At 39.5% G+C, this 26,258-nt stretch overlaps 2 protein-coding genes and 1 long non-coding RNA gene across 3 annotated transcripts in view; 1 reads left to right on the top strand and 2 right to left on the bottom strand.

The window, feature by feature from the left end:
* Positions 1-2,617, bottom strand: MORN2 (MORN repeat containing 2). Its single transcript, XM_016218944.2, has 3 exons — positions 2,534-2,617; positions 1,646-1,782; positions 1-234 (listed from the first exon to the last, which is right to left on the bottom strand). Exons 2-3 carry the CDS (start codon positions 1,780-1,782, stop codon positions 132-134), a joined length of 240 nt encoding a protein of 79 aa, XP_016074430.1. The 5' UTR covers positions 2,534-2,617; the 3' UTR covers positions 1-131.
* Positions 2,613-3,970, bottom strand: LOC148091617 (uncharacterized). Its single transcript, XR_015715549.1, has 3 exons — positions 3,670-3,970; positions 3,012-3,062; positions 2,613-2,640 (listed from the first exon to the last, which is right to left on the bottom strand). It is a non-coding gene; the product is annotated as an uncharacterized LOC148091617 (long non-coding RNA).
* A 511-nt stretch (positions 3,971-4,481) lies between these two features.
* The window catches only part of DHX57 (DExH-box helicase 57), a 42,754-nt gene continuing 20,977 nt past the window's right edge, over positions 4,482-26,258 (top strand). The window contains exons 1-12 of the mRNA XM_016218940.2: positions 4,482-4,568; positions 6,965-7,182; positions 10,826-10,984; positions 11,987-12,172; positions 12,457-13,295; positions 14,881-15,059; positions 16,490-16,611; positions 17,551-17,746; positions 18,487-18,611; positions 21,634-21,767; positions 22,691-22,745; positions 24,248-24,453. Of these exons, the coding sequence (XP_016074426.2) occupies positions 6,971-7,182; positions 10,826-10,984; positions 11,987-12,172; positions 12,457-13,295; positions 14,881-15,059; positions 16,490-16,611; positions 17,551-17,746; positions 18,487-18,611; positions 21,634-21,767; positions 22,691-22,745; positions 24,248-24,453 (2,413 nt within the window). The 5' untranslated portion in view covers positions 4,482-4,568; positions 6,965-6,970. The remainder of the gene's footprint in view (positions 4,569-6,964; positions 7,183-10,825; positions 10,985-11,986; positions 12,173-12,456; positions 13,296-14,880; positions 15,060-16,489; positions 16,612-17,550; positions 17,747-18,486; positions 18,612-21,633; positions 21,768-22,690; positions 22,746-24,247; positions 24,454-26,258) is intronic.

Raw genomic sequence — 26,258 nt, 5'->3', positions numbered from 1 at the left:
ATAGGTGAATGATGGTTTTATTGGCAATATTATAATATAGAAGTAGTGTATGAAGTAATTTCAGATGAAAGATTTGTTTTCCTTACAACTAAAAGCTTCAGTTACCACATTAAAACTTTAATGCAGAAAATCTACATGTGGAGCTTTAGTCTCAGGCCTGGAGCAGCTGTGAAATGAAAGTTACCACACCATTCTAGTCCTTGGATATCAGTATATTGTCCTTCACCTTCCACCCTGCAATAGTAAAAAATAAGTTTGTTCATTAACCAAGACCAAGAATTTACAGTCCAGATATAAGACTGTCTAGTCTGTGACATATGTTATACTACATCTGGAGAATTATAGCTTTCCATTTCCAGACTTTGATTTCAAACCCAGCATCCTGTTTTCATATCCTATAAAAACCACAAATATTACTATTTCAAATGAACACTGTCATTATAGAAATTTTGGTGTCCAAGATTTTAGGATCACATGTGCTAAGTTTATACAAAACCCAATCAATTAAAAACTGAAAAGTTTATATTAGGTCATTTATTTATTCAACAAACACTTATTGACCATTAGCTATGTTTGGAGTGCTGTGTTCTGTGCTGGTGTTTCCTTGGAACCTTTGGAGTGATAAAAATGTGCTTCACTTAAACAAACAGACCTTTATTCCATGGTTAGATTTTTCTCCCTTTATTAACATCACTGGAAAAAGCTTATGGGTTATCATCACGGATGTAGAGTCAATATAGGTGGACACTCTTCTGCCCTCCTCAAAATGTATTCACATCTACCACTTCCTAACAGGCTGCATTTTCAATTATGGAAATAATAAAGGAGTATTTATAAATGAACATGAACCTCTGGATGACATAGCATGGTATTCAGTGTAAAGATTAAGCTTGTAAAGTGGGTACCTTGCTACAACTTGAAAATTAACTAATTTTGCTTACATTTTAAAAATTAGCCTATTAAAAATGTACACACATCAGGTCAAAATGAAATAAACAATTACCTTATCCCCAAAAGCATTAAATTTGGTTTTAAAAAGTTTATCACAGTATTTCAAGTGAAAATAACTTTTGGCTTAAATTTTCTCAATAATTGCAATAAACTTTCCATTTCCTTTTTTTTTCTTTTTTTAATCCTTACCCAAGCATATTTTCTCCTTTGCTTTTGAGAGAGTGGAAGGGAGAGAGGAAAACATCAGATGTGTGAGATACCACTGATTGGCTGCCTCACGTGCCCCAACCTGGGCAATGGAGGAACATGCCCTTGGGGGAATTGAACCTGGGATCCTTCAGTTTGAGGTCCGATGCTCTACCCACTGAGCCAAACCAGCTAGGCTGCTTTCCATTTTCAAGCTGCCTATAAAGAGTTCTATAGGAATAGAGTAGTTTAGGAAATAAATGAAAAGTCTAATAGATTATCAACATGAATGATATTTTCTTTTGAAGGCTCATGATGATCTTAGCGTTACATAAAATTTTTTCTCCCCCCCAAAAAATAACCCGATATTTCTCACTAAGTATATTATAAATATATCTTAACAAAATATATTACAAAAGAATATTTAGCATTAACTAAATATAATATTTAAGCAAGCATGCCTGAACGAATCTTTTAGAACTACATTGACTTTTTATTTTAAGCTTACCTGTTTTCATTGAAATGTCCAGTGTACTTTGCCCCAGTTGGGAATGTATAAGTCCCCAGTCCATGAAACATATTGTCCTTAAAGTGTCCTTCATATACTGCTCCTGAAAAATGTTCAAGTCTTCCATAACCATTCATCTGTTTGTAACAAAGGAAAGAACTCAGTAACTAAACCTTTAGTTTTCCTAGAACACTTTGAAAATGTAAGCATGTCTATTATCCACTTAGTTATTATTTAATCTATCATATTACCCTTTATTTCCATAAAAAAATAAGACATTTATATAATTTTCCTTCATATGTATCTCTCTGTGAAGCCCCCACCCCCACCCCATCCCACCACCAAGTCAAATGTTCCTGATCTGGGGCATTTGAACATCTGGGGCACTTGAACATCATGGTTTGAACACCATGATGATAATAGGCATCCTTGAGATACCTTGAATTATCAAAAATCTTAAAGGGCAACCAGTTTAGTTACCCAAGAAACAGTACGAAACTTGTTAAGAACAAAAATTGTATTCAAGCAGACCTGGGTATACATTATTTTTTCATTTATTAGGTGTGCCCTGAGTCAGATTTACCTCATTTGTAAAACAGGAGTATTAATGGTACCTACCTCATGAGGTTGCTTTGAGGATTAAATAAGAAAATTATGTAGAGAGTTTAGCTTTACTCAGCATATAGGAGATGAGAAAGATGATGATGACTAGCGCTCTGCATAAGTTTAATATTACTCATATGTTCATATATATTAAATATAAATAATAATTTGTTTTTTTGTTGTATAGTCTATTCATATGTGTTTTTGATTAGTGGAGAAATGCCTGGAATCGTTTAACTAATAGGTTTACTTATCCACTGTCAGTATTCAAACCAACAATAATACCTTGTCATCTTTCCAGCTTCCTTTGTAGACAATCCCATTAGGAGTGGTATGAATACCTATTCCATTCCTCTCAACGATTCCAAAAGGTGTTCTTGTACAATCACCATCTAAACGAGAAATGCTAAAGATTAAAAATGGAAACCCTGTTTGACTAGGTAATATTTATATTTAGGCCTAATCACAACTACACATATGGGTCTCTTTGGCTCCCTAGCACCGAAACCACTGAGGCCAGAGATGAGGAGCTTAGAAGGTCTTGTAATCATTGAGACCCAAGGACCAGGAAGACTAACAGATCCGATAGGTAGACTTAACATTAGACTTAACATTAGAATTTAGATTTAAAATCTGTTCATCTATGTTATTTAATGGAGTTAATATCCCAATAGTAGTTTTATAAAATGTGAGTTTCACTTTTTCACTTTTAAGCTATTTCATTTTGGTCTGTGTAGAAAAAGTAGTTGAAATGTATGCTTACCATACTTGTCTCCATTTGGAAATATAAAGTTTATCTTATACACTTCTTCAGCTGTTTTAAAAGATTTAGGAAAAGTCACATAAACGTAAATATTTTTATGTCATAAGACCTATAACAAATGCACTTTAAAAGCTAACCAAATAGATTTACTTCATATGATTACAAGTATGTTCTGATTACTGACATTCCATTATCTAGTGTAGGGTCCTGGGTAAATAAGGAATTTTGTCTAGATGATCTATTATTTATTTGTTACAACATCTTTATTAATATATAATTCACATACCACAAAACATACCCTTTAAAAGTATACAATTCAGTATTTTAAAAACATTCAGTCTAGGAAATAAATGATGAAACAGAACTCTTTAGAAGGGCTTAATAGCAAAGATACAATTGAAAAGTAAATTAGTGAACTGGAATAAAAGGTTTAAAAATTTTCCGAGAAAGGCACAGAGAAGAACAGGTATCACCTGAGCAAAGCCTTTCTTATTTCCCCTCACCCCCAGACTCGAGGAGCCCCTACAACACTCGGGGCCTAGCCCTACGGTCGTACAGCAGGGCCCTATTAAAAGCAAAAACGCTTTTGTGCCAGAACCCCCCATCACGATACCCAGCTCGTTTAAGTGAGGGGTCGCGAATTAGTGAAATTTCTTACCCTAGTGTCCAGCTCAGTAATTAGCACTTACTGGTGGGAACTGAATGTCAGGTGAATGAATGGCACTTGGAGAGCAATCGTTAAATACAGAGCATTTAACTTGATCATACGAGCAACCGAACTGTGTTCAATTGCTCTTAAACGGTTCCACATTCGAAGCTTTGGAATGTTAGGACGAGAAGAACCTAAGATATGAAGGCCGTCTGGCAGCACAGAGGAAACAAACCCGGGGCGTTCGGCACCTGTCTGAGCTGTCGCAACTGCAAACCTACTGCGGATCCGAGCGGGAACCCCGGTCTCCCGATTCTCCGCGCCCGGCCCGGCCCGGCCCGGCCCGGCCCTAGGTGGGCGCTCAGGGAAAGTGTCACACCCGCCCGGCGCCGCCGGGCCGCGCTCTGCCCCTGCGAGCTCGGTTTAAAGGCGCCCTTCCCCGCCCGGGCTCGGGAGCAGGCCGCTCACCTGCCAGAGAGTCGCCGGAGAGGTTTTTTGCGCTCTGCGATTCCCGCGGAGCCGCCAGATCGGCAGCGAACAGGGAACCTGGCGTTGGCTCGGCGCAGAGCGCGACTCGGTTGCCGGGGCGACCAGGCACCTCTCACCCGGAAGCGAAAACGCGAGGGGCCAAGACTGAGCCAATCAGGAGGCGCCAGGGCTGCGCAGCTGCAGCGGGGCCGCGGCCGAGCAGCTCCGGGTGAGGTCCGAGAGGGCGGCGAATCCCCGCGGGACTCCCGGCCGCCCGGCGCTCGCCCCTCCCAGCAGCCCCGGAAGCGGCGCGGCCCGCGGGGTACGGCCCCCGCCCGCAGGCGAGGGGCGTGTGTCCGGGTGCGGGGCCTGCGCGGCGTCCTGGCTGTCAGTGCGCGCGGATCCTTCTGCCGCCTCCCTCCCGAGGTGGTCGGGGTCTGGTGAGGTCCCGCGGGTTGGCTGGGGCCTGGGAGCCACGCGGGGACCGGTCGGGCGCGGTCGGCGGCTGAGCTTGTCCAGCCTCAGGCTGGAGGCGGGGCGCTGAATTCGGGCTCGGAGCGGGGAAAGGGTTGGACTGGGGGGCTCAGGTTTCATTTCCTGTCTTCTCCATCTCGAGCCGAGCGGCTCTTTGGGGGAGACTGGGGACACTGCTTGCTCTGCTCGAGGGGAGGCACCAGGTCTGGGTATCTGCGTGGCGTTGCATCTGTGCCGTCGGTCAGAGGTCTGCCTGGAAGGGGAGTGGTGTGTGTCAGTGCTGAGCGCCCAGCTTAGAGATTCTGTTCCTGGGAACAAACTTGGTGCGAAACAAAGGATACTCTTTAAGCCGAACTTAGGTCCCTGTGTTGGCATGAGGCAAGGTCTTGATCGCTCTTAGGGAAGCTTGCTGTGGCCTGTCCATTGGTTGTAGAGAGAGAGGAAGAGAGAGGGAAACATCCATTTGTTGTTCCACTTATTTATGCATTCATTAGTTGATCCTTGTATGTGCCCTCGGTACCATTGTAATTAGCTAGTTACTGATAAGAAAGGAGCAAAGGGAAGGCCAGATATTATAGGCATGTCATTTGGGCAGCTTCTCTTGGAAGCTACGACTTTACACTCCCCAGGGGTCCAGCAAAGGGAAGATAGACGCGCGCCCAGTTAAGTGGGGGGCGGGGGGAGGGGAAGGTGCTTGCTGTCAGTCACACCTGGGGGCCGGGACGGCTGGCCAGAATGGGCATGGCCAATGCAAGGGCTGGGAGATTTGGGATACATAGCAAACAAAGGAGTTCCACTCTTGACTCTCTTGGGACTCTGGACTTGTGGGGCTCTTTTGCTCCCACTTCCCTTCATTTGCCCACTGAATAACTGCAGCAACTTCCTAACTGGCCTCCTGGTTTCTCCTCACTCCCCCCTACCCCCCCCCCCTGTCTTTTTATTCTTCATATAGCACTAGAGTAATTGTTTTAAAACATAAGTCAGTCCTATCAAGCGTTTCCCTCAGCTCTCTAGTGACTTCATATGCGGAAGGTGATTGAGTAATGTTGTTTTAGTTCAACTTTGTTTTGTTATAACCTTGATGAATGAGATGCTGCAGGAATTTACCTCGTATTTATATCAGTTAGCCTACAGTAAAATTGGTTTCATTACACATCATTTCACTTAAAGGTGCAGAACCTATTTGACAATGTTAAGTGAGGACTTTCAGTATTGAGAATAAAATTCACGTCCTTTCTAGAGCCTACATGGTCCTCTCTCTGATCTCATCCCCTTTCCTCACAGACCCATCAGACTTCATACTGTTCATCCATCCAGTGCATTAAAGACTTGACACCTTTGCACCTATTGTTGCTTCTGCTTAGAATGCTCCTTTCACAAATATTTCATGACTCATTTTCTCAGTTTGGTCAGGTATCTATTCAAATATTTCTGAGTGGCCGTATCTACCTTTTTTTTTTAATTTATTGTTTTTTAAAATTTATCTTTATTGTTGAAAGTATTACAAATGTCCCCTTCCCCACCATTGATCCCCTGCACCTCTTCCTCCAGGCCTTCACCACACTATTGTCTGTGTCCATGGGTTATGCATATATGCACATAAGTTTTTAGGTTAATCTCACCCCATCTACCCACAACCCAACCCTGCCTTCCCTCTGAGACTCATCAGTCTGTTCCATGCTTCTATGTCTCTGGATCTATTTTGTTCATCAGTTTATTTTGTTCATTAGATTCCACAAATGAGTAAAATCATGTGATACTTGTCTTTCTCTGACTGTCGTATTTCGCTTAGCATAATCTGCCCATTTTTAAAATTAGATGCTTGGTTTTTTTGTATTGATCTGTATGAGTTCTTTATGTATTTTGGATATTAACTCCTTATCAGATATATTATTTGCAAATATTTTCTCCCATTCAATAGGTTGCCTTTTCATTTTGTTGATTTTCTTTGCTGTGTAAAAGCTTTTTATTTTTTTAAAGATTTTTTTATTGAGTTTTAGAGAGAGAGGAAGGGAGAAAGAGAGAGAGAAACGGTTATATGAGAGCACAGTATTGATCAGCTGCCTCCCACACACCTCCCACTGGGGATCAAGCCTGAAACCTGGGCATGTGCCCTGACCAGGAATTGAACTAGCAACCTTTCAGTGCATGGGACAATGCCCAACCAACTGAGCCACATCAGCCAGGGCTGATGCTTGTAAATCTTTCGTGAAGCAACTTATCCATGCTTTCTGTAAACTGGCCCTTTAAAATGTGCATTTCCTTTATTTCATTAAAATAGGCTATATCCATAACTTTAAAAACAAAGAGTTATTATACTTGTCTGATTTTATGATGTCTGTATTACTTTTTTCTCTTGCAGGTGACAATGAGTTCTTCAGTAAGAAGAAAAGGCAAGCCAGGCAAAGGAAGTGGAAAAGGGTCTTCTAGAGGAGGCAGAGGAGGCAAGAGTCACACTAGTAAATCTCACGGGGGCGGCAGCGGTGGTGGTGGCAGCGGTGGCAACAGAAAGGCCTCAAGTAGAACTTGGGATGATGACGATGACTTTTGTATCTTCAGTGAGTCAAGGCCCTCAGCCAGGTATTATGCTCTTTGAATGTTCAAATATGGGAACTGGATCAATTCCGAATCTATGGGACAACAGATGCTAAGAGAACGGGGGAAGAATGCCAAGTAATTCTGCTCAAGTTCACTGTTCCTCTTATTTTAAAACTTTGCAGTCCCCCTCTTTATAATATATTCTAAAGGCATGATGGCAAATAACAGCTTTTTCCTTTTGGAAGTTCAAGATGTGATGTTAACTCTAACTTCCACGAGACACTGTGAATTGAGTGTAATATTGTAACCAGTGTTACTAGGAAAGTGACTATTGGAGATGGTGAAAGTGATGAAAATTATTTCAAGCATTCCTTAGGCTTTATAGTTTGAAGGTCCCAGCATGTGACCTGATTAGACTCTGTCCTAATTGATGAATGATCTGTTTTCCAACCAGATTGACCAAGTCTTCACCAGTGCTTCACATGATGACCGGTGACAGACATCATATCCAGGCTTCTCTCATAGTCAGCTTTTAAATAATGATTAAATTCTGATAACTATAGTGGATACTTTATGAAAATAAAGATTTACTACTGCGTGTCTCTAAAACTGCACTGAGCCTCCTATGGGAATTTTTAGAGATGGAGAGATTTCTTAAGCTGTACACACACATATACACACATACACACACTCTTTTGTGAGAATAACTCAACTAAATATTATTTGAAAGGCATGTAGATGAGTGCTTGAGTTTAATTGTATCATACATGCTTTTAACTTAAATGAATTCGGCTATATGCATTCAGGAAAAAAAGAAAAAGAGACAGCATTTAAGTAATTTAAACTTACCACTGAACGAATCTGGGCCCCATACAGAGAGAGAATCTGCTATTCCCTCAGTCATTCTCAGTTTGCAAGTTTCTTTGGAGTTTAAGCCTCTGATGCACTGAGTATGTGATTTTAGGTCTTAAATATATGTTTTTCACACATAGTGCCTAGCATAAACAAATACTTGGTATTCAACGAGAGAACCTACTTTTTTTTTTCATTCTAGAAGAAAAATGGTCATTTTGGACACATTGAGAAATACTCTAGCAGTCTTAAAGTTGACACCATCTCAAGGACTCTTGCAGAGTCCTTAATTTTAAACTGTATTTTCACCTTAGCTGCTCACATAAGAACCCAGTTCCTGAGTTCAGTGCAGTTCCATTCTTTTTCTTTTTAATCCTCATCTGAGGATACCTTTTCCATTGCTCTTCAGAGAGTGGAAGGGAGAGGGAGGGAGAGAGAGAGAAACATCGATGTGACAGAGACACAGCGATTGGTTGCCTCCTGCACGTGCCCCGACCAGGGCTGGGGATTGAGCCTGCAACCAAGGTACATGCCCTTGTCTGGACTCGAACCCGGGACCCTTCAGTCCATGGGCCGACTCTAACCCCTGAGCCAAACTGGCCAGGGCCAGCTCCATTCTTTTTGAAAACAGACATTATAGGTTCTTGCCATCTAAGACATTTACTCATGCAGTAAATATTGACTGAGTGCCTACTGTACACCAGGTACTGTTTTAGGGACTAGAATTACAGCAATAAATAAAATAATTGTCCTTGCCTTCATAGAGGGATGTTTGAGGTATAAAGACCATCAATAAATATGTACTATGTCAGGTGGTAAGTGCTATGGAGAAAAATAAAGGAGGGTAGAGGCAATAGAAAATCAAAATAGATTGCTGGTATTTTCAGTAGTTGCTATTTTACATACAGTGATCAGAAAAAGCTTCTCTAATAATGTGACATTTGAGCAGGGACAGAAGGAAATGAAGGAAGCTGACTGAGGGAAGAACATTCAAAGCAGAGGGAATGACAGTAAAAAGTCCCTGAGCCAGGAGTGTGCTTGGAAGGTTTCGGAAATGGCAGGGAGGCCAGTGGCTAGAGTAGATGGGTAAAAAGGAGAGTGACAGGCAGTTAGATCTGAAAGGCTACACTTTGTAGGACTTCATAGGCCGTTAAAAGGACCTATAACCTAAAGCTTTTGCTTTGATTAAAATGGGAAGTCATTGCAGCGTTTAAGGCAAGGGTGTGTGACATCAGTCACTGGCCAGAGCTGCTCCTATTTAATATATGCCTTCATGTGAGTTAGAAAATTGTACCCCTTCCTTTGGGGAGGTATAGCCTGAGGGTGCATGTCTCGGCCAGCAGGGCATGGGCTGGATTTTAGCTCTTGCTGTCCCCTCCCCCCTCGCCTTTCTCCCATGCCTGCCAGGAGCCTTTGCACAGTGCCAGTCTGTGCAGCCACGCTCAGTAGCCCTGACTCAGTGCGCTGTGTGGAGAACAGACTGCAGGGGCGTGGGTTGGAACCAGGAAGACCAGCTAGGAAGTACTCTCCAACTGGAGATGTGTGCGTATCTGTATGGGAAATGTTAAGAACTGGTGAATCTAAGTAAAAAGTGTTTATTTTTGTAGATTTAAAATTTTTCAAAACAAAGTGTTAGTGGAAATTATGGATTTGGGGTAGCATTTCTTTTTAGAGGTTGCAACGAAGTAGTTAAAAACCATAATCAACTCTACTTTCTCCTTTGCTTTCCCAGTGGTTCTTTTCAAAGTCTCAGTAATGTGTTGCATTTAAATACAGAAAACGTTTCTTCCATTTCCCTAGATTTGTGAAAATTTATAATGAAACGTGCCCACCCCCAAAAAAGAAAAGAAATTTAGTGAATAAAGTTAAACCTTAAAACTTATGATTTAAATAGTAAAAAGAATCCTTTCAAAGTCTAAATTCCAACAATGAAAGGTTGGTGAAATAAATTCTAGTACATCTATATCTATAAGTAACCATTTAAAATTATGTTGTAGGAGAATATTTAATTTTAGGGAAATGCCAGCTTTATTTTAATAGGGAAATAAAGCAAATTATAAAAGATTATATATGCTGTACACTTTTTTAAATGTATATGAAAAAGATTATGTGAATTAAGGTGACCTTTGTTTTCTTTGTTCTTTACTTTTCTACAGCGAACATATATTTTTTTATAATCAGGAAATAATGATAATTTAGGTAAATATTTCAAAAGTAGGCCAGGTATTAACTCATGAGTATTAACAACTAAAATGGAACTCTTTTTTATTGATATTTAGAGAGAGGGGTGGGAGAGAGAGAAAAACACTGATTTGAGAGCATAAGATCAATCTACTGCCTCCTACACACCCCCTACTGGGGATCAAGCCGAAACCTGGGCATGTGCCCTGACCAGGAATTGAACCAGCAACCGTTCAGTGCATGGGATGATGCCCAACCAACTGAGCCACACCTGCCAGGGCTAAAATGGAACTCTTGATTGTTTTCAGATTGGCTACCTAACAGAATGTAATAAGCACTTTTTTTGTGTAGCACACTTCTTTTGAAAGTTCTCTTGTGCAGAGGGAGTCATGATAGCATTGCTTTTTCCAGAGGGTTCTTGAGTTAGTGAAGCCAGTTTTAATGATTAAGAATCTGATCCGTGTTTTTTCTAGCAGTTCCAACGTAAAGTCTAGTAAGGATTGTAGAAAACAGAATCTCTTCCCATTCGTTGTCATCTTTTGTAAGATACTTGACAATCTAATTCATGTTGTATATATTTGGAGACTCTGAGGAGAGTGTAAAAATTCCTATTACAGGTAAATGTGTAATTTTGTTCTTGTGTCCTTTGCAGACCTAGCAACAGTAGCGTAAAAAAAGGAGACGCACGCCCCAAATGGAAGCCCAAAGCCAAAGTGCCCTTACAGACTCTACATATGACTTCTGAGAATCAAGAGAAAGTGAAAGCTCTTCTCCGAGACCTGCAAGAACAAGATGCGGATGCTGGATCTGAGTAAATGATTTTATTTGAGTAAATTATTATGTTAAGGAAGATCTATTGGCATCTTCACATACAGTGAAGAGCCTGTGTTGCCTTTGAATACTGTATCAGTACTGATCCCTGTTGTGGCTACATAACTAATTCAAAGTGAGCTAAGAGAAATGCAAGAATATGATTTTTCAGCAACAGTTTTAGAGTGAGTTTATTTTGCAATATCTGTGAGCAGTATTACAGATTGCCTTTTCATCTTTTTTTTTCCCCCCAGGACAATATTAATATGGATTCAGTAGTTGCTTTATTGACAGTCTTCCAGATGAAACCTTGTATGAACAAGTAGAAGTATTATTCTAGGAAAGTAGCAAATATTGAGTTGATCAGATAAAGTGCTAAGATTACACTTCTCGTGACCACCTGCCTAAGAAAAACAACTTTTACTCTTTTGGCTATATTGCTTTTTTATTTCAGTTGGAGCGGTTAATTCTTTCCACTTGCCAGCATTAATGAGTGATCAGTCATGAGCAGCTCAGTTTCCCTCCTATCTACAAATCTCACATCTGTCTTAGACTTAGGAAAGGTGGTTATGCAGCAAAGCAAAAAATTAGAGGTGGTTTTTATGAATGGGAAGAAAGAGAGGATAGCTGACTCTTCTGTAGTTAAGAATATAGGCCCTGGGATGAGACTGCCTTGGTTAAAATCTCTAGTTGCTCTTAATCCTAAGTTTTAGTTGATCACCTGGAAAATGGAGATTCCAAAAGTATCTGGTTGGGTTATTGGGAAGATTCTTAAAGAGACAGTACTTATAAAACACTTAATGTAGCACGTGGCATGCAGCAAATGCCTGATAAATGTTAATTGCCAAGATATAAATTAATAGGTGAATCAAAGATTAAATCAGTGACTGAATAGTGGTCAGAATGCTTTGACTTTTTAAATTAAGTGCTTAGACTCTTGCTAAGTTTTTGTTTGAAGAGAGTAGAAATTAATGTAAACATTTGAAAATGTTACCTTTTCCAGAAGAAGCATTTCTGGGGAGGAGGAAGAAGATGAGCCTGACTGTGACGAGGCGCAGTACTGGTTAGCTGGACGAGAAGCTTCCCTCGTTCCTGACGCCGATCCTGTGGATTATGCCGGCTCCGACCTAGTGGAACCTCATACTCCAGAACTTCCGGTCTCAGCAGTTGCAGTGCAGAAACTTTCCAGGTGACTGCTTTCAACACTTACAGGAGTTGGGGAGAATTCAGGGAAGGCATATTGTATACCCAACCACCCTCCCCCTGTTGAATGGGACCCAGAAATGCCTGATATGCCTAATTTTCTCTCTTAGGTTATGGAGATTAAGGAGGAATTAGTATTATGAAGGCCTCTTTTTCAGAATACAAGCCCTGCCTAGATATAGTGATAATTTCACTCATAAGTGTATTTAAATGAATTTCACTTCTGTGATTTGATGTTACTCCCTTTTTGTCATGTTTCACACTCGGCAGGTATGGTTTCAATGCTGAACGCTGTCAAACAGCCCTGAGGATTTGTGGTGGAGATGTGGGGGCATCATTAGAACACCTGCTCACCCAGTGTTTTTCCGAGACTTTCGGAGAGAAGATGAAGATCTCTGAGGCAACGGCGCATATACGTGAGGATGAGTGTGTGGAACCGCGGCGGGAAGAGGCATTTGCTCTCAAGTCAATCTGCGGAGAAAAATTTATAGAAAGAATTCCGAACAGAGTCTGGACCATTGGATTAGAACTGGAGTATTTGACAAGTAAATTCTGCAAATCCAGGCAAAAGGAAAGTACCAAAAATATACAGGAGACTTCACTTGAAACCTGTAAATTTTACCTCAAAGGAAGTTGTAAATTTGGATCAAAATGCAAATTCAAACATGAAGTACCCCCAAATCAAATTGTTGGAAGAGTAGAAAGACGTGTAGATGATTCTCATCTTACTGCTAATGAAGACGCATCTTTTTTATATGAACTTGAAATTCGATTTTCTAAACACCACAAATACCCCCACGAAGCTCCCCTTGTGGCATTTTATTCCACCAATGAGAATCTACCTCTGGCTTGTCGTTTACATATTTCTGAGTTCCTCTATGGCAAGGCCTTGACATTTGCAGAAACTTCGGAACCTGTTGTATATTCTTTGATTACCCTTTTAGAGGAAGAATCAGAAATAGTCAATTTACTAACAAATACCCATCACAAGTACAGTGTCCCTCCAGTAAACTTTCCACCAGCATCCTCTGGGACCAGAATAAATAATCCTGTCTGTCGTAAATCAGTGATTCCAAATAATCCTGTTGTTTCAAGTCGAATTCCAGTAGGTATGTAATGCATTGATCACGTGGAAGGAGTTTCGGGGTGAGGGGAGGGGACATTCAGAATCATGGACTAAAGAAATCAAAGGTTCTGAGGGCTGGCCTAGGATCTTCCAGCGACCTTGGGCAAGTCATTCTCCTCAGTCCATGGGCAAAAAGGAATGAGAATCCCCTCAACTAGGGCCTGACTTTAATTGGAAGGCCCAGTTTTGTCACTGTGATTGGGCTTCCTGAATTGAAAGTTTACAGTGATGTCTAAGTTCACTCTGGCAGTTGAGGGTTGGAAGAAATTTATAGCATCTTCCCAGAAAACCTGTTTCCTTTAATTATTTTGGTTTTTCTTGTTTGTTTCTGGTACTTTATATGGGATTACTTTCAAATAAGTTTTTAGAGATACTTCCCTTTCTATACCACTACTCACACCCTCTTGCCCTTAGTACACAAGACCTCTGAAGTTCATTGGGTTAGGGCTGTCTTCATGAATCCCTAAATCCTCAAATGAAATGTGTGTGCAGGCTGCTGGCTTTATCCAGATCCAGGCTTGCTGTGCGATTCTTACACCACAAGTAAATCCCCATTAGTTCATCAAAGAATTCTCCCTCACTTGTTGCTATCTTTCTTTCAGAGAAATAAGTTTTCACTGTTTCACAAGAGTTCCTAAGTAAATGGCAGTGAGTGGAGAGCAGTGATGCCCTGAGTTAGGAACAGTTGTCTGAGTCGCTCACTGGTTGCTTGACTCTCTCCCAAACGTGGGATTCAATGTATTCCTTGAGAAATGACAAATTGTGGGTTGTGGACTTTTTAGAAAATAACAGCTTTATTGAGATATAATTTACATACCATAAAGTTGACCCTTTTAAAGTATACAATTAAATGATTTTTAGTATACTCTAGTTGTACAACCATGACCACTGTCTGATTCCAGAACATTTTCCTCCCCCCACAAAGAAACCCCATACCTATATTAGCGGTCACTCCTTATTTTTCTTTTCTCCCAAGCCCTGACGACCACAAATCTGTATTCTGTCTCTGTGGAGTTGCCTATTTGGGGCACTTCATAGACATGGAATCATACAATGTGTGGCTTTTTGTGTCTGGCTTGTTTCATTTAGCATAATGTTTTCAAGGTTCATTCGTGTTGTAACGTGTGTCAGTACTTCATTTCCTTTTATTGCTGACTAACAATCTGTTGCTTGAGCATACCACATTTTGTCTGCTGATTCATCATTCGATAGGTTGTTTTGTGTCATGGAATTTAGGGTACATTTGCAAATAGTTGAAGCTTTCCGTTAATTCCTTGAATGTAAAGAGTACTGGATTAGAAAGCATGCCATGATTTTCTCGTCTTTGTTTTTCATTTAATTTTGTTGTTGACGCTGGTCACTTACACTTGATTAAAGTTTGTGTAAAGGTGCATTTTAAGTTCTTTCGAGGTGGAAGTAGTAGTATTGAAATGAATGGATCTGCTTTAATGAAGCTTTAACTTTTTCTCTATTTTATGATTTTGTTGTTGTTATTTTGTTGGATAGTGACTTTCCCCCTTTGATCAGATGGCTCTGTCTCCAAAGTGTTTCCTTTTACCCCCTTCAAGCTGAGAGAGAGCCGGAGCCCGAGGAGGAGACCGAGGAGGATGAAGGCCCCGCGGCCGTAGTCGTGGAGAAGGAGAGCTACGTGAACCTCAGGAGGAAGGCTCCCAGGAGACACGACTGGCAGGCGAAATCCGTGCGCGCTGAAAATGCTAAAATCTGCAAGCAGTTCCGAATAAAGCAGGTAGGGGTTCTGAGAGGACAGCTAGCATTGCTCCCCAATGTATGGATGAGGGGTTAGGAATTGGGAGCTTGGCTACCCTCCCTAGTACACTTCTGGTTCTCTTTTCCTGAGTGGTCAAAGTTTCTGCGTGCCACAGCAAACTCGGGCACGTGCTCTAGAGAGTTCTGGAAAATCCAGTGCACGTACATACCAAGTATTCTCAGAACCATGTGGCTTTGGTACTATGACAGACAAGCTCATAAGTGGAAGGAAAATTAATGCAGTACTGTGATTCACATTTGAAGAATCACTGTAGAAAATGAAGGGGTAAAGAGGGACCTTTACCCGTTTCAAAAGCTCCCAGAATAAATAACTTGCCCTAGGTCACACACATAGCAAGTAAGTGGCAACATAGAAGTTCAAGCTAATTCTCTGTTTCCAAAGCCTGTTGTTTTTATCCCATTCACATGAAGATACTTTTAAAAGAGCGCACCAGTGAACTATGAAGGCAGAGTTTGATGTGGGACAAAGGGGAGTGGCTTAACACATTTGTGGATTGGATTGGAGATGCTAATCCAGTGTGTAAGGGCCTTCCATTTCTAAAGTTCTGTGATTCTGATTCTGACGCAGTATAAAACTGTCACCTATTAGTACAATATCCACAGAATGTCAAAATTAATAGAAAATCACACCAATAAATAATAGATGGTAGAAACAAAAAATTACATGCTCAATTGGTCGATGTATTTAGAGGTGATAAATTTATGTGATGAAATTATATGCAGAAAATGATGTGTTAGTATAAGTTTCTTACATTATTTAAAAATACATCCAGAGTTTTAATGTATAGTAAGTACTATGGAGCACTGGCCATTATATAGGAGACTGAGTTGTGTAGATGTGATGATTGGCCAAAAAGAACCCTTTAGTGAGTGTTCTTACTATTACTGATTTTGGTAAAAATCTGATGTGTAGAACTGTGCTGTCCAATATGGTAGCTTCTAGTCATGTGTGGCTATTTAAATTTAAATTCATTAAAAGATTCAGTTCCTCGGTAGCACTGGCCACAGTAAAGTGTTGAGTAGCCACATATTGCCAAAGGTTACTATACCAGACAATGTAAATATACAACATTTCCATCAGTACAAAAAGATCTACTGGACAGTGCTGATGTAAAAACTCTTTCTAGGAAGAACTTGGATGAGTACTCAGCAAGAGGGGTTTATTTCTCTTATAAGATCTTTCAGTTTATTCTAATTAGAAAAACCACAGATTCCACAGCTTATTCTCGCCGATTCTATGAGCAGCCTTCTGACTAAAGTCATCAGTATGCAACCCCAACAAATCTGACTAAAGAGCAGAAAGGGTGGGTCTGTGGGTTTTTACATTCAGAACTTTGTGAGAGCTGATTCAAAGTAACACAACTGATACCTTATCTTTTCTTTTATTAGGCTTCCAGACAGTTCCAGTCTATTCTGCAGGAAAGACAGTCACTCCCTGCTTGGGAAGAAAGAGAAACCATCCTTAAATTGTTGAGCAAGCACCAAGTACTTGTTATAAGTGGTATGACTGGGTAAGAATGCAATTTATTTGTAATGCAGCTTTCACCTATAAATATGGTATGTACCCTGGTCACCATAGCCAGTTCTGTTTTTGAAAAGCCAGTAGTTGGTGTTATTTGTGCTTTTTCCTCTCAAATATTAAATAATATTTCACAGGAATTAATACTGCAGCATCTGTAACCAGTAGAACCAAATTACAAAAAACAATAATGAAACTCGGAAATGTATCTAGGAATGTATAGACATTGTATCACCTCTGCCTTGAGATCATTTTAAGGCAGAAGGTTTAGCTGAAGGCTTTTAAGAAGGCCCAATTTAAAATGTAAAGGATAGTTTCAGAAAACTTTTTGTCTTCTAAATGTATTCTGCTTTCTTTAGAGCTTTAATTGTTCTTTTCAGAACAACTTGAACACATCCTTTTTCCTGCTTCACACTCTGTTATTGAACCCTATTTAGCAGGGACAAGTCGCAGGAGTAATTTAGTTACCGAGTCAAGGGTTCTCAATTTAATCATTCCATTTGTGCCCACGCTCACTGATATAGTAGTAACTTTGTATCTGGCAGTTTCTTATCTTTTTGACCTCAGTTCACTTATAGCCAAGGCAGTACACATCAATGGGAAAAATATAAAGTATTTTAATAATCTTAAGATAATAATCCTATTTCTTTAGGAGTCATATGTAGAGTTCACATTCCTAGAGGCATTTACAGACCTTAGTAATGTCTATTCAAAAGTCCCAATTTTACAAATGATACTAAACTAGTCTTTGATCGCCCTATTAATGAGTGCAAATTTCTAGGAATTATCAGTTATAGGTAATAAGTCAGTTTAGGTTTAGAAAACAGATGAAGCTGAACAACTTTTATTCTAATTAGTTTCTGTCTTTCCTCATGGCATATGATTCTTCTTGCAAACTCTCATTTTAGCACTTATTTGTTTTGATATACAGATGTGGGAAAACCACGCAAATTCCACAGTTTATACTGGATGATTCTCTGAACGGACCACCGGAGAAGGTGGCTAACATCATCTGTACCCAACCCCGTCGAATCTCTGCAATCTCTGTCGCTGAACGTGTCGCTAAAGAGAGAGCGGAAAGGGTGGGTCTGACTGTGGGGTACCAGATCCGCTTGGAGAGTGTCAAGGTTTGTGTGCTCTGCTTATTTCCTGCTAACAGAAATTTGGTTTTCAAGTATAAAGAGTTCTTGGTGTCTGAAGATTCATGGAAAATTTGGGGTGTACTTCAGAAGTCCTTTTAGAAACGTTTTGGTATAAAAACTCTTATTTGGGTGTACTTAACTTCCTCTATTAAGACCTTTCTTCTTTATTGGCAGAAGTAATCTAGTAATTGTCATTTTGCTTTTAAACCAGAGAATTAATCCATTTAACTGCATCAGGAATGAACAAATTCAGAATTGATTTTATCACTCACTGTTGTTTTTATGTTTTATAATACTTTCTGAGTGCTTTTTATGAGTCCTAAACTTAAAATTTTGATATGAAGTAGAAAAGCTTTTATTGTCACCAATGAGAAACTGCACTTAGTATGGTTTCATGTTAAATGGAACTGCTATTGTTTCCAGTATTCTTTTTTTTTTTTAAATATATCTTCATTGATTTTAGAGGGAGGAAAGGAGAGGGAGAGAGAGATAGAAACATCAATGATGAGAGAGTCATTGATTGAGCCCACAACCCGGGCATGTGCCCTGACTGGGAATCGAACCCTGATCGCCTGCATCCTAGGTCGACGCTCAACCGCTGAGCCACGCCCGGCCGGGCTGTTTTCAGTATTGTTTACCCCTGTCCATTCACAATGGCTTTGCCAGGGAAGTGTTTCCTGTTTCAAAAATCTTATGAATGCTTTCTCTGCCCCTTTGCCTGTAAGTCCTCAGCCACCAGACTGTTATACTGCACCACGGGAGTGCTGCTCAGAAGGCTAGAAGGAGATACAGCTCTACACGGAGTCACCCATATCATTGTCGATGAGGTTCACGAGAGGACGGAAGAAAGGTAAGCACAGGTTTTCCAAATGTACACCCACACACCAAATGAAGACATGGCTGAAAGAATTTCACTTTGCTTCCAGTTCAGTGTCTTAGTGTTAGTAAAGGTAACTCAGCAAGAGAGGGCCTGAGTTATAGAAGGGGAGCTGCCTTCCTGGTCTCCAGGGTCTGTAATACTAAAAATGCTTGGAGAGCTCAAGTGCATTCATAAGGGTCATCCTGTCACATGGGCAGCTCGTAATAAGAGATAACACTCTCCTGGTATCATGCTAAGCTGAGCACTGTGCTTAGCAGGAGTAACAGATTGAATGCGCTTTATAGCTGATGGGCTTTATTTGGTCAGCCATTCAGTCCTGACACCCATTCATGTGTTGATGGAGCCGGTATTAAGTGCTAAGTGATCTATTAATTGCTGGGGATACTATAGTGAACAAGTGTATCTGGTTCTCCTTTACCTCTTGTGGTCTGGTAGGAAAAACAAGGAATGAACACGTAAGCAAACAAATGATTACAAATTGGAATAAGTACCATGAAGGAATGAACAGGATGCTGTGTTTCGGGGACAGAGCCAGGAGATAGCCAGAGATTATATAGCTGAAGAGATGGCATTTAAATTAAAACCTGCAGTATGAGGAGTCCTGTGTGACAAATGGGACAAGGCCAGCATTTGCAAAGACCGCAGTGGGAGGGGCTTCAGTGGAGTCCGGGAGCTGGAGGAGGGCCATGCAGCTGGTGTGTAGTAAGGGACAGGAAAAGGGGCAGGTGGGAGAAGCAGGAGCCGGATATTCCAGGGTCTTGTACATCATGGATAAAGAAGCATGTGGACTGTATTTAAATGGAATTAGAAGGCATTAAAGAATTGAAGTATAAAATCAAAATGCTCAATATTTTAAAAGGGAGGACCAGGTAAACAAATGACATTAATCATAGTTTGCCATGTGACTCATGCTCTGGAGCAGTAAAGCTAGTGGGGAAAAGAAAGGTGATCCCGTGAAAATTATGAGGCTTTCCCAGCAAGGACTAGACTATTACAATTATCTTGAGAAGAAGAAAGTCTAAGTAAAGTTGGTGTACTGACACAGAAGCAGAAAATAGCTAATAGCAAAACTAAAAAAGAAACAAACAACAAATATGAAAAGAGACCCCAATTACTGCTGGTAGAAAGTTTTTAAGAACAGGGAAGATATATGACCAGAAGAAAATGGTAAAATCTAGGACCTAAGATCAGTAAAAATATAGCCAAGGTTAAAGGTGGAATATAGAAAAAATGTAAAGTTGCATTAGTTTAAAATATTAAATAAATTTCCTTATCATAGAGATAGCAACATGGTTATTCTAAAACATTTAGAAAATATTAAATATCAAGAGAAAGCATTTCTTTCCCCTATGAAATTGCTAATTATATGTCAATTTTTGTCTTGTTTTCTTCTGACAGTGTATTAGGAGTTAGGGGAGAGATGTAGAGAAAGAGATATGTATCTCCACAAACACAACTGGGATTATATAGTTTTATGTGATGCTTTTGATCTAATAGCATGAACTGTATTTGAGAATTATTATTAATAATTGCATAAGGAAATTCTAAAGTATGGATGTAATAAGTTACTTAAACATTTGCCTATTGTCATGTTATTTTCCTTTTACCTAAAAAAGAAACAAAAGAATCATAAATGTAACTAAATTAGCTCATTTAATTAAGGAGAATAAGTAGTACAACAATATGCTCTCATTAAATATTCAAACAATGCAGATAAAGTGAAAGTTCCCCTTAAGGCTCCCAAACCGTTCCCAGTCCCATCCCTGGAGATAACTACCGTAATTAGATTGGTGATATATCCTTCTATACATTGACATATGTTTACTTTGTTAGACATAGGTAGTTTATCTTCTGACGTTTTTTTAAAAGACAAATGATGTATTCATTTAGTAAATTGACAAATAATTATTGAGCATCTACTATGTCCTAGACATTGTTCTAGATACTGGAGTAGTGAACACAATAACCCAAATCCCTATCTTTCTACAGCTTATAGTCTAGTGGGGAAACCCAACAATAAGCCAGGTAAATAAGTAAAACATAGAGAGGTTAAGTGGTAAGAAGAGAAAAGGTAATATGAAGTGCAAGGGAGGAGGGGAGCATTTGAAAATTTAAATAGGGTGACTAGGGAAGGCCTAGCTAAGAAGGTACCTTTTGAGTAAAGACTTGAGGGAAGTGAGGGAACTGCCTATGGGCATTCCAGGCAGATTAATAACATGTGCAAAGGACCTGAGGTCCATGCCTCAAGGGCAGCAAGGAGGACAGAATGGCTGGAGCCAAGTGAGTAAGAGGGAGAGTATTAGCAAATGAGTGGTGGGTACATACCATGTCACATGGGGCCTTGTTAGGGAGGCATCACTAAGTCACGGAAGGGTTCTGAGCAGGGGGGTAGCACAATCAGAATTACATTTGAGCAGAATTAGTGGTCTACTGTATTGAGAATAGATTTCAAGGGGCAAGGGCTGAAGCAGGGAGACCACTCAGGATATTGCTGTTCTGCACTATGTATCATTCTACAACTTGAGTTTTGTTCACTAACATTGTCATAGATATGTTTTCATGTCAGTATCTAAAACTCTACCTTATTCCTTTTATCTGCCTCCCATTATTACACAGAAAGGGTGATATTGTTATAATTAACCATTTCGTGGTAGTTTCCATTGTTTTACTACTACAAACAATGCCATAATGAACATCTTTGTATATGCCTCTTTATGTACATGCAGATATCAAGAAATAGAGTTATCAAGTGCAATGATAAATCCTACTGGTATTCTGATTGGTACTACACTGAATTTAGTTTATTTGGGGGAAAATTGATATCCTTATACTATTAAGTCCTCACATCTGGGAACGTAACACATCTTTGTATAAATGTTATAATTGTTTTCACATAGGTCTTACACAATCCTTGCTCAAAATATATCAGAAGTTATTAATTTTCCTTCATTGAATTTGTTTGATCCTCAGGTGTTTCTTTTCTTTCCTCTAGTGACTTCTTGCTGCTAGTTTTGAAGGACATTGTGTTGCAGAGACCAAATCTCCAAGTTATTCTGATGAGTGCAACTTTAAACGCTGAGCTCTTTTCAGAGTATTTCAGTTCCTGCCCAGTTATTACTATACCAGGTGATTAAAATGCATCATTAAATATTTATTGTCCTAATAAGCAAATGAAGTTATTTTAAAGTTAAATTGAGATATAAATTCATAGGTATTTGTTCCTCTTTCTAGAGAAGAAGATATTAGTTTGTAACAAATAAAATTATAACCACATTGTATAATTAATAAAAAGGCAACATTATGTCCATTTGCTGGGAAATTTTCATTTTCTATGTGCTCTTTTAAAAAGTCCAGGTAATTAGTGTTTCTAGCATTCCAGTGTGTTTACCCTAAACATGTGAATTTATAATGGTAATCTGTGATAAAGGAGGAAGTTGTATCTGTGAAGCCATATTCATTCATTGCTAGACTCTGCTAAATTTCTGGATATTGGCCCATTCTGAGAGAAAGTGAAGTTGGGTAGCCTGTGTCTTCTGGTGCTTTCACAGTCTCATTGTGGGATTAATTTAGCACCTGGGGCTCTGGTTTATCCTGCAGTTGATTGTCAACGGGGAGTGTCAGTGAGTAATAGTACTGTTTGCTCTAGTTATAGAAAATATTGACAATAGATTTAAGGAAGAAGTTATATAATTGATCTAGAAAACAGTTGTTGAATGTTTAAAGGTCCCCTATGGGGGAGGAGGGGAGGGGAGGAAAAGCGTAACAAATTATTTTAAAAGGTAAAAAGTTATATTAGCAAATGGTCATCTCTTCACCTATACACTTTTTTTTTTCTTCACAAACTAGAATCTACCTCTTCCAGTTTCTATCATCAAAGCTTTTTCTTTGTATTTTTTTTTTTTTTGATACTTTTAGGACCACAAAACAAATAGCACCTTATTGTGCTCTGCTTTGTTTTAAGAGAATCTTGCATATATAAACTACTTCAGGATAGTTCAACAGGTATTCTGAGACTTTCGTATTTTATTTTATTTTATTTGTTTTTCCAGGTCGTACCTTTCCCGTTGATCAGTTTTTTCTGGAAGATGCAATTGCTATGACAAGGTAAGGAAGACATTAATTAAAGTTTGGTGAAAATCTTTGAAAACAGAATTATTATTTTACCTCAGAGTGTCAGGATACTAATGAATGTATTAGTTTTTCTTCTGATTTTTCTATTTAAGGATTTTGTTTTCCCCTTTCTTTCAGCAAATATTTATTTTACAAATTATATGCAATTTGCAGGCAGCGTTGTATATTAAGGGTGCTGACTCAGGAGCCCTAATGCAAACTATGGACTTTGGGTGATCATGATGTGTCCATGTAGGTTCATCAGTTGTAACAAATGTGCCACTCTGGCGGGGATGTTGACAGTGGGGGAGGCTGTGCATGTGTGGGGGACACGGGGTGTATGGGAAACCTCTGTACCTTCTGCTCAATATTGCTCTGAACCTAAAATTGCTCTAACAAATGAAATCTATTTTAAAAAATGATGAAGGACCAAATGTATGGAGAGTTTAACATGAAAATAAAAGTACTGATTCTGCAAACAAACTGTCAGTATTTAAACCCCTCTGCTTACTAACTGTAACACTGGTGAGTAGCTGAATCTCTCTGTGACTCAGTTTCATTATATGTAAATGGCTATTAATAGTAGCTGCTCCACAGGGTTGTTATGAGGATTAATGAGTTAATGTTTACAGAGTGCTTAGACGAAGCCTAGAAGGTACATAGCAAGTGCTTGACACATGTTTGCTATTATTGTCATCATTCTACCCTCAGGAAGTTGCAGTGTAATTTGAGTGTTAAGATGTCTGTGTAATTTTGATGCTGGGTGGAAAGTGGGAATGCCCATTGGGTACAGGTTTCTCTCCTTTGGAAGCCCAGCATCCTCTTCCTACTCTTTAACCCTGTGGGTTCCCCAGGGCTCTATCCTGGCGCTGTTTCTTCTCACTGTTGAACTCTCCTTAGCTCTCTTAGACGCGTGTTTCCAGCTGTCACCTCTGCACCAGGAGCTCCCAGATCAGTACCTTCATTCCTGACGCCTGGGCTCCAGAATGAAAACACCGCGCTGTCTAGCACCTTACACTCAACTCAGAATTTCTCTCCTTTTCCCCGCTCCTTTCCTTTCTAATAACCTCCCCCCCCCAACTCTATATTTATTTCATGGGACCATATTCTCAAACCAAAAATCCAAAAACAGTGGCTCTCAAACTTTAGTGTGCAACAAGCGTATGTAGGGAGCTTATTAAAACTGTTATTTCTGGGCCCTATTCCACTTCCACTGAATGTGAATCTGGTGAAATCATCTTTCAACTAGTTTACCTGTCTTTGTTCTCACTATTTCAGACTCACTGCCTCCAGAATTATCTTAAAATAAAGCCAAAAGCATTCCAGTGTGTTCCCTGCCAGAAATAGGGCACAGCCAGCAGAACCCTGGACTGGTGGGAGAGTGGCACAGTAATTAGAAACAGCAGCATTCTGCTGAATGAGCACATAAAATAGGTGAATGTTTTCGTTCACCAGCAGAGCCACATACACAGACACTCCTTTGCTTCCTTCCTCAGATACGTGTTACAGGATGGGAGCCCATATATGCGCTCCATGAAACAGATGTCAAAGGAGAAGCTTAAAGCAAGGCGCAACAGAACTGCATTTGAAGAGGTGGAAGAAGACCTGAGGCTTTCCCTTCACCTCCAGGATCAGGATTCTGTCAAAGATGCCGTGCCAGATCAACAGTTAGAGTTCAAGCAGCTCCTGGCCCGCTATAAAGGTAATATGCTTGTTGGGGGGACATTACAGCTGTGCCAAAGATAACTACAGTTGACCCTTGAACAACATGAGTGTGAACTGGGAGAGTCCACTCATATGCATATTTTTAAAAATAAATACTATAAATGTATTTTTCTCTTGTGATTTTCTGAATAATATTTCCTTTTCTCTAACTTACTTTGTGGTGAGAATATAGTATATAGTGCATATAATATACAAAATATGTGTTATGAACTGTTTATGTTATCAGTTAGGCTTCCGGTCAACAGGAGGCTATTAATAGTTGAATTTTGGGAGAGTCAAAAGTTATAAGTGGATTTTCAGCTGCTCAGGGGGTGTTGGCACCCTTAACTTCCATGTTGTGTTCAAAGGTAAGCTATTTTTTCCCCCCACCATGATCCTAAAGAAAGATGCAACTCTTGTTTTATAGTTACATTGTCTTTAATTCATCAGAACAACCTTAAACTGAGAAAAAGAGCAGTTTCAATGCATAGTAGATTATAATTGTTATTATATTTATCAGTGGACTTGTCTGATTTTAAAAGACATGTGTTCATTATAGAAAAATTGGCAGGTAGTAAAATATAAATTATATTTTTGAATACTTTGTAATTTTTTATTTTGATATGATTTCAAATTCAAAATTAAAATTTGTAAGACTATACAATGAATTCATATATCCTTTATCCCAATTCACGTATTATTATTTTGCTTCATTTATCATTTGCTCTGTGTACATGTATATATTGTTTTCCTGAACTTTTAAAGAGTAAGTTGCAGATATGATGCTGTTTAACCCCTAATGTTTCAGTATCTATTTCCTAAGAGCAAGGACATTTTCTTACATAAGCATAGGACATGCTCAAAATGAAGACATTAACTGATACTAATATTTAATCTATAGTCCATATGCTAATTTTGCCAATTATCTCAATAGTGTCATTTATTACTACTTTTTCCTGGTCCAGGATCTAACCCAGGATTACATATTGAATTTAGTTGTCATGTGGCTTTAGTTAGTTTGTTTGGTTGTTTGTTTGTTTTTGTTTTTTATCTGGAAAAATGTCCTAGCTTTTATTTTTCTTTTATGACCTTGACATTTATGAGTTCGGACCAATTTTGTAGACTGTGCCTCCATTTGGGTTTGTCTAATGTTTCCCGTGATTGAATTTAGGTGATGCATTTCTGGTTAGAAAACCACAGAAGCAATGCTGAGGCCTTCTCAGTACATCATGTGAGGAAACACGTGATGCTGGTTTGTCCTGTTGTTTGCGATGTTAACTTTGATCCCTTTTAAGGTGATGTCAGCTAGGTTTTTCCCCTTTGTTGTTATTATTTGTTCTCTTCTAGTTAATAAGTCATTTGTGGAGAGATATTTGAGACTTTTAAAATATCCTATAATATCCTCAAATTTTTACCACTAGTTTTAGCATTATTCATGGGCTTTCCAAATAATATATTTTGAGGGTCCACCCTGTGCTGAGCATTTTTATATGTTTTTAGGTGCTCCCTCCTCCCAAGCCAGACCCCACCCAGCTATTCTTTGTTCCTAGATAGTCTCTATGCTTATAAGCTGGGCCTAACCCATAGGAACCCCAAGGTTAGTACTTTTGCTTTCTTCCATAAAGCCTAGACCAGAGATAAGTCTCAGTTTTTCCTGCCTTCTTTTCCCTAGACTGCCACCCAACGCCTTTTAGTCCTTCCCCAGAAAAAGTCTTTACTTTTCAAGGAGTAAGAGCCCCCACCCCGTTACTGCTTCCATAGGAGAAGAGACAAGTGAGTTTCTCTTTTCCTCCTTCCACCAAA

The sequence above is a fragment of the Miniopterus natalensis genome, chromosome 13, assembly GCF_054644295.1.
Source record: "Miniopterus natalensis isolate mMinNat1 chromosome 13, mMinNat1.hap1, whole genome shotgun sequence".
Classification (NCBI taxonomy): Eukaryota; Metazoa; Chordata; class Mammalia; order Chiroptera; family Miniopteridae; genus Miniopterus; species Miniopterus natalensis.
The sequence above is the reverse complement of the archived record's forward strand: the minus strand, read 5'-3'. Positions and strand labels throughout refer to the sequence as shown.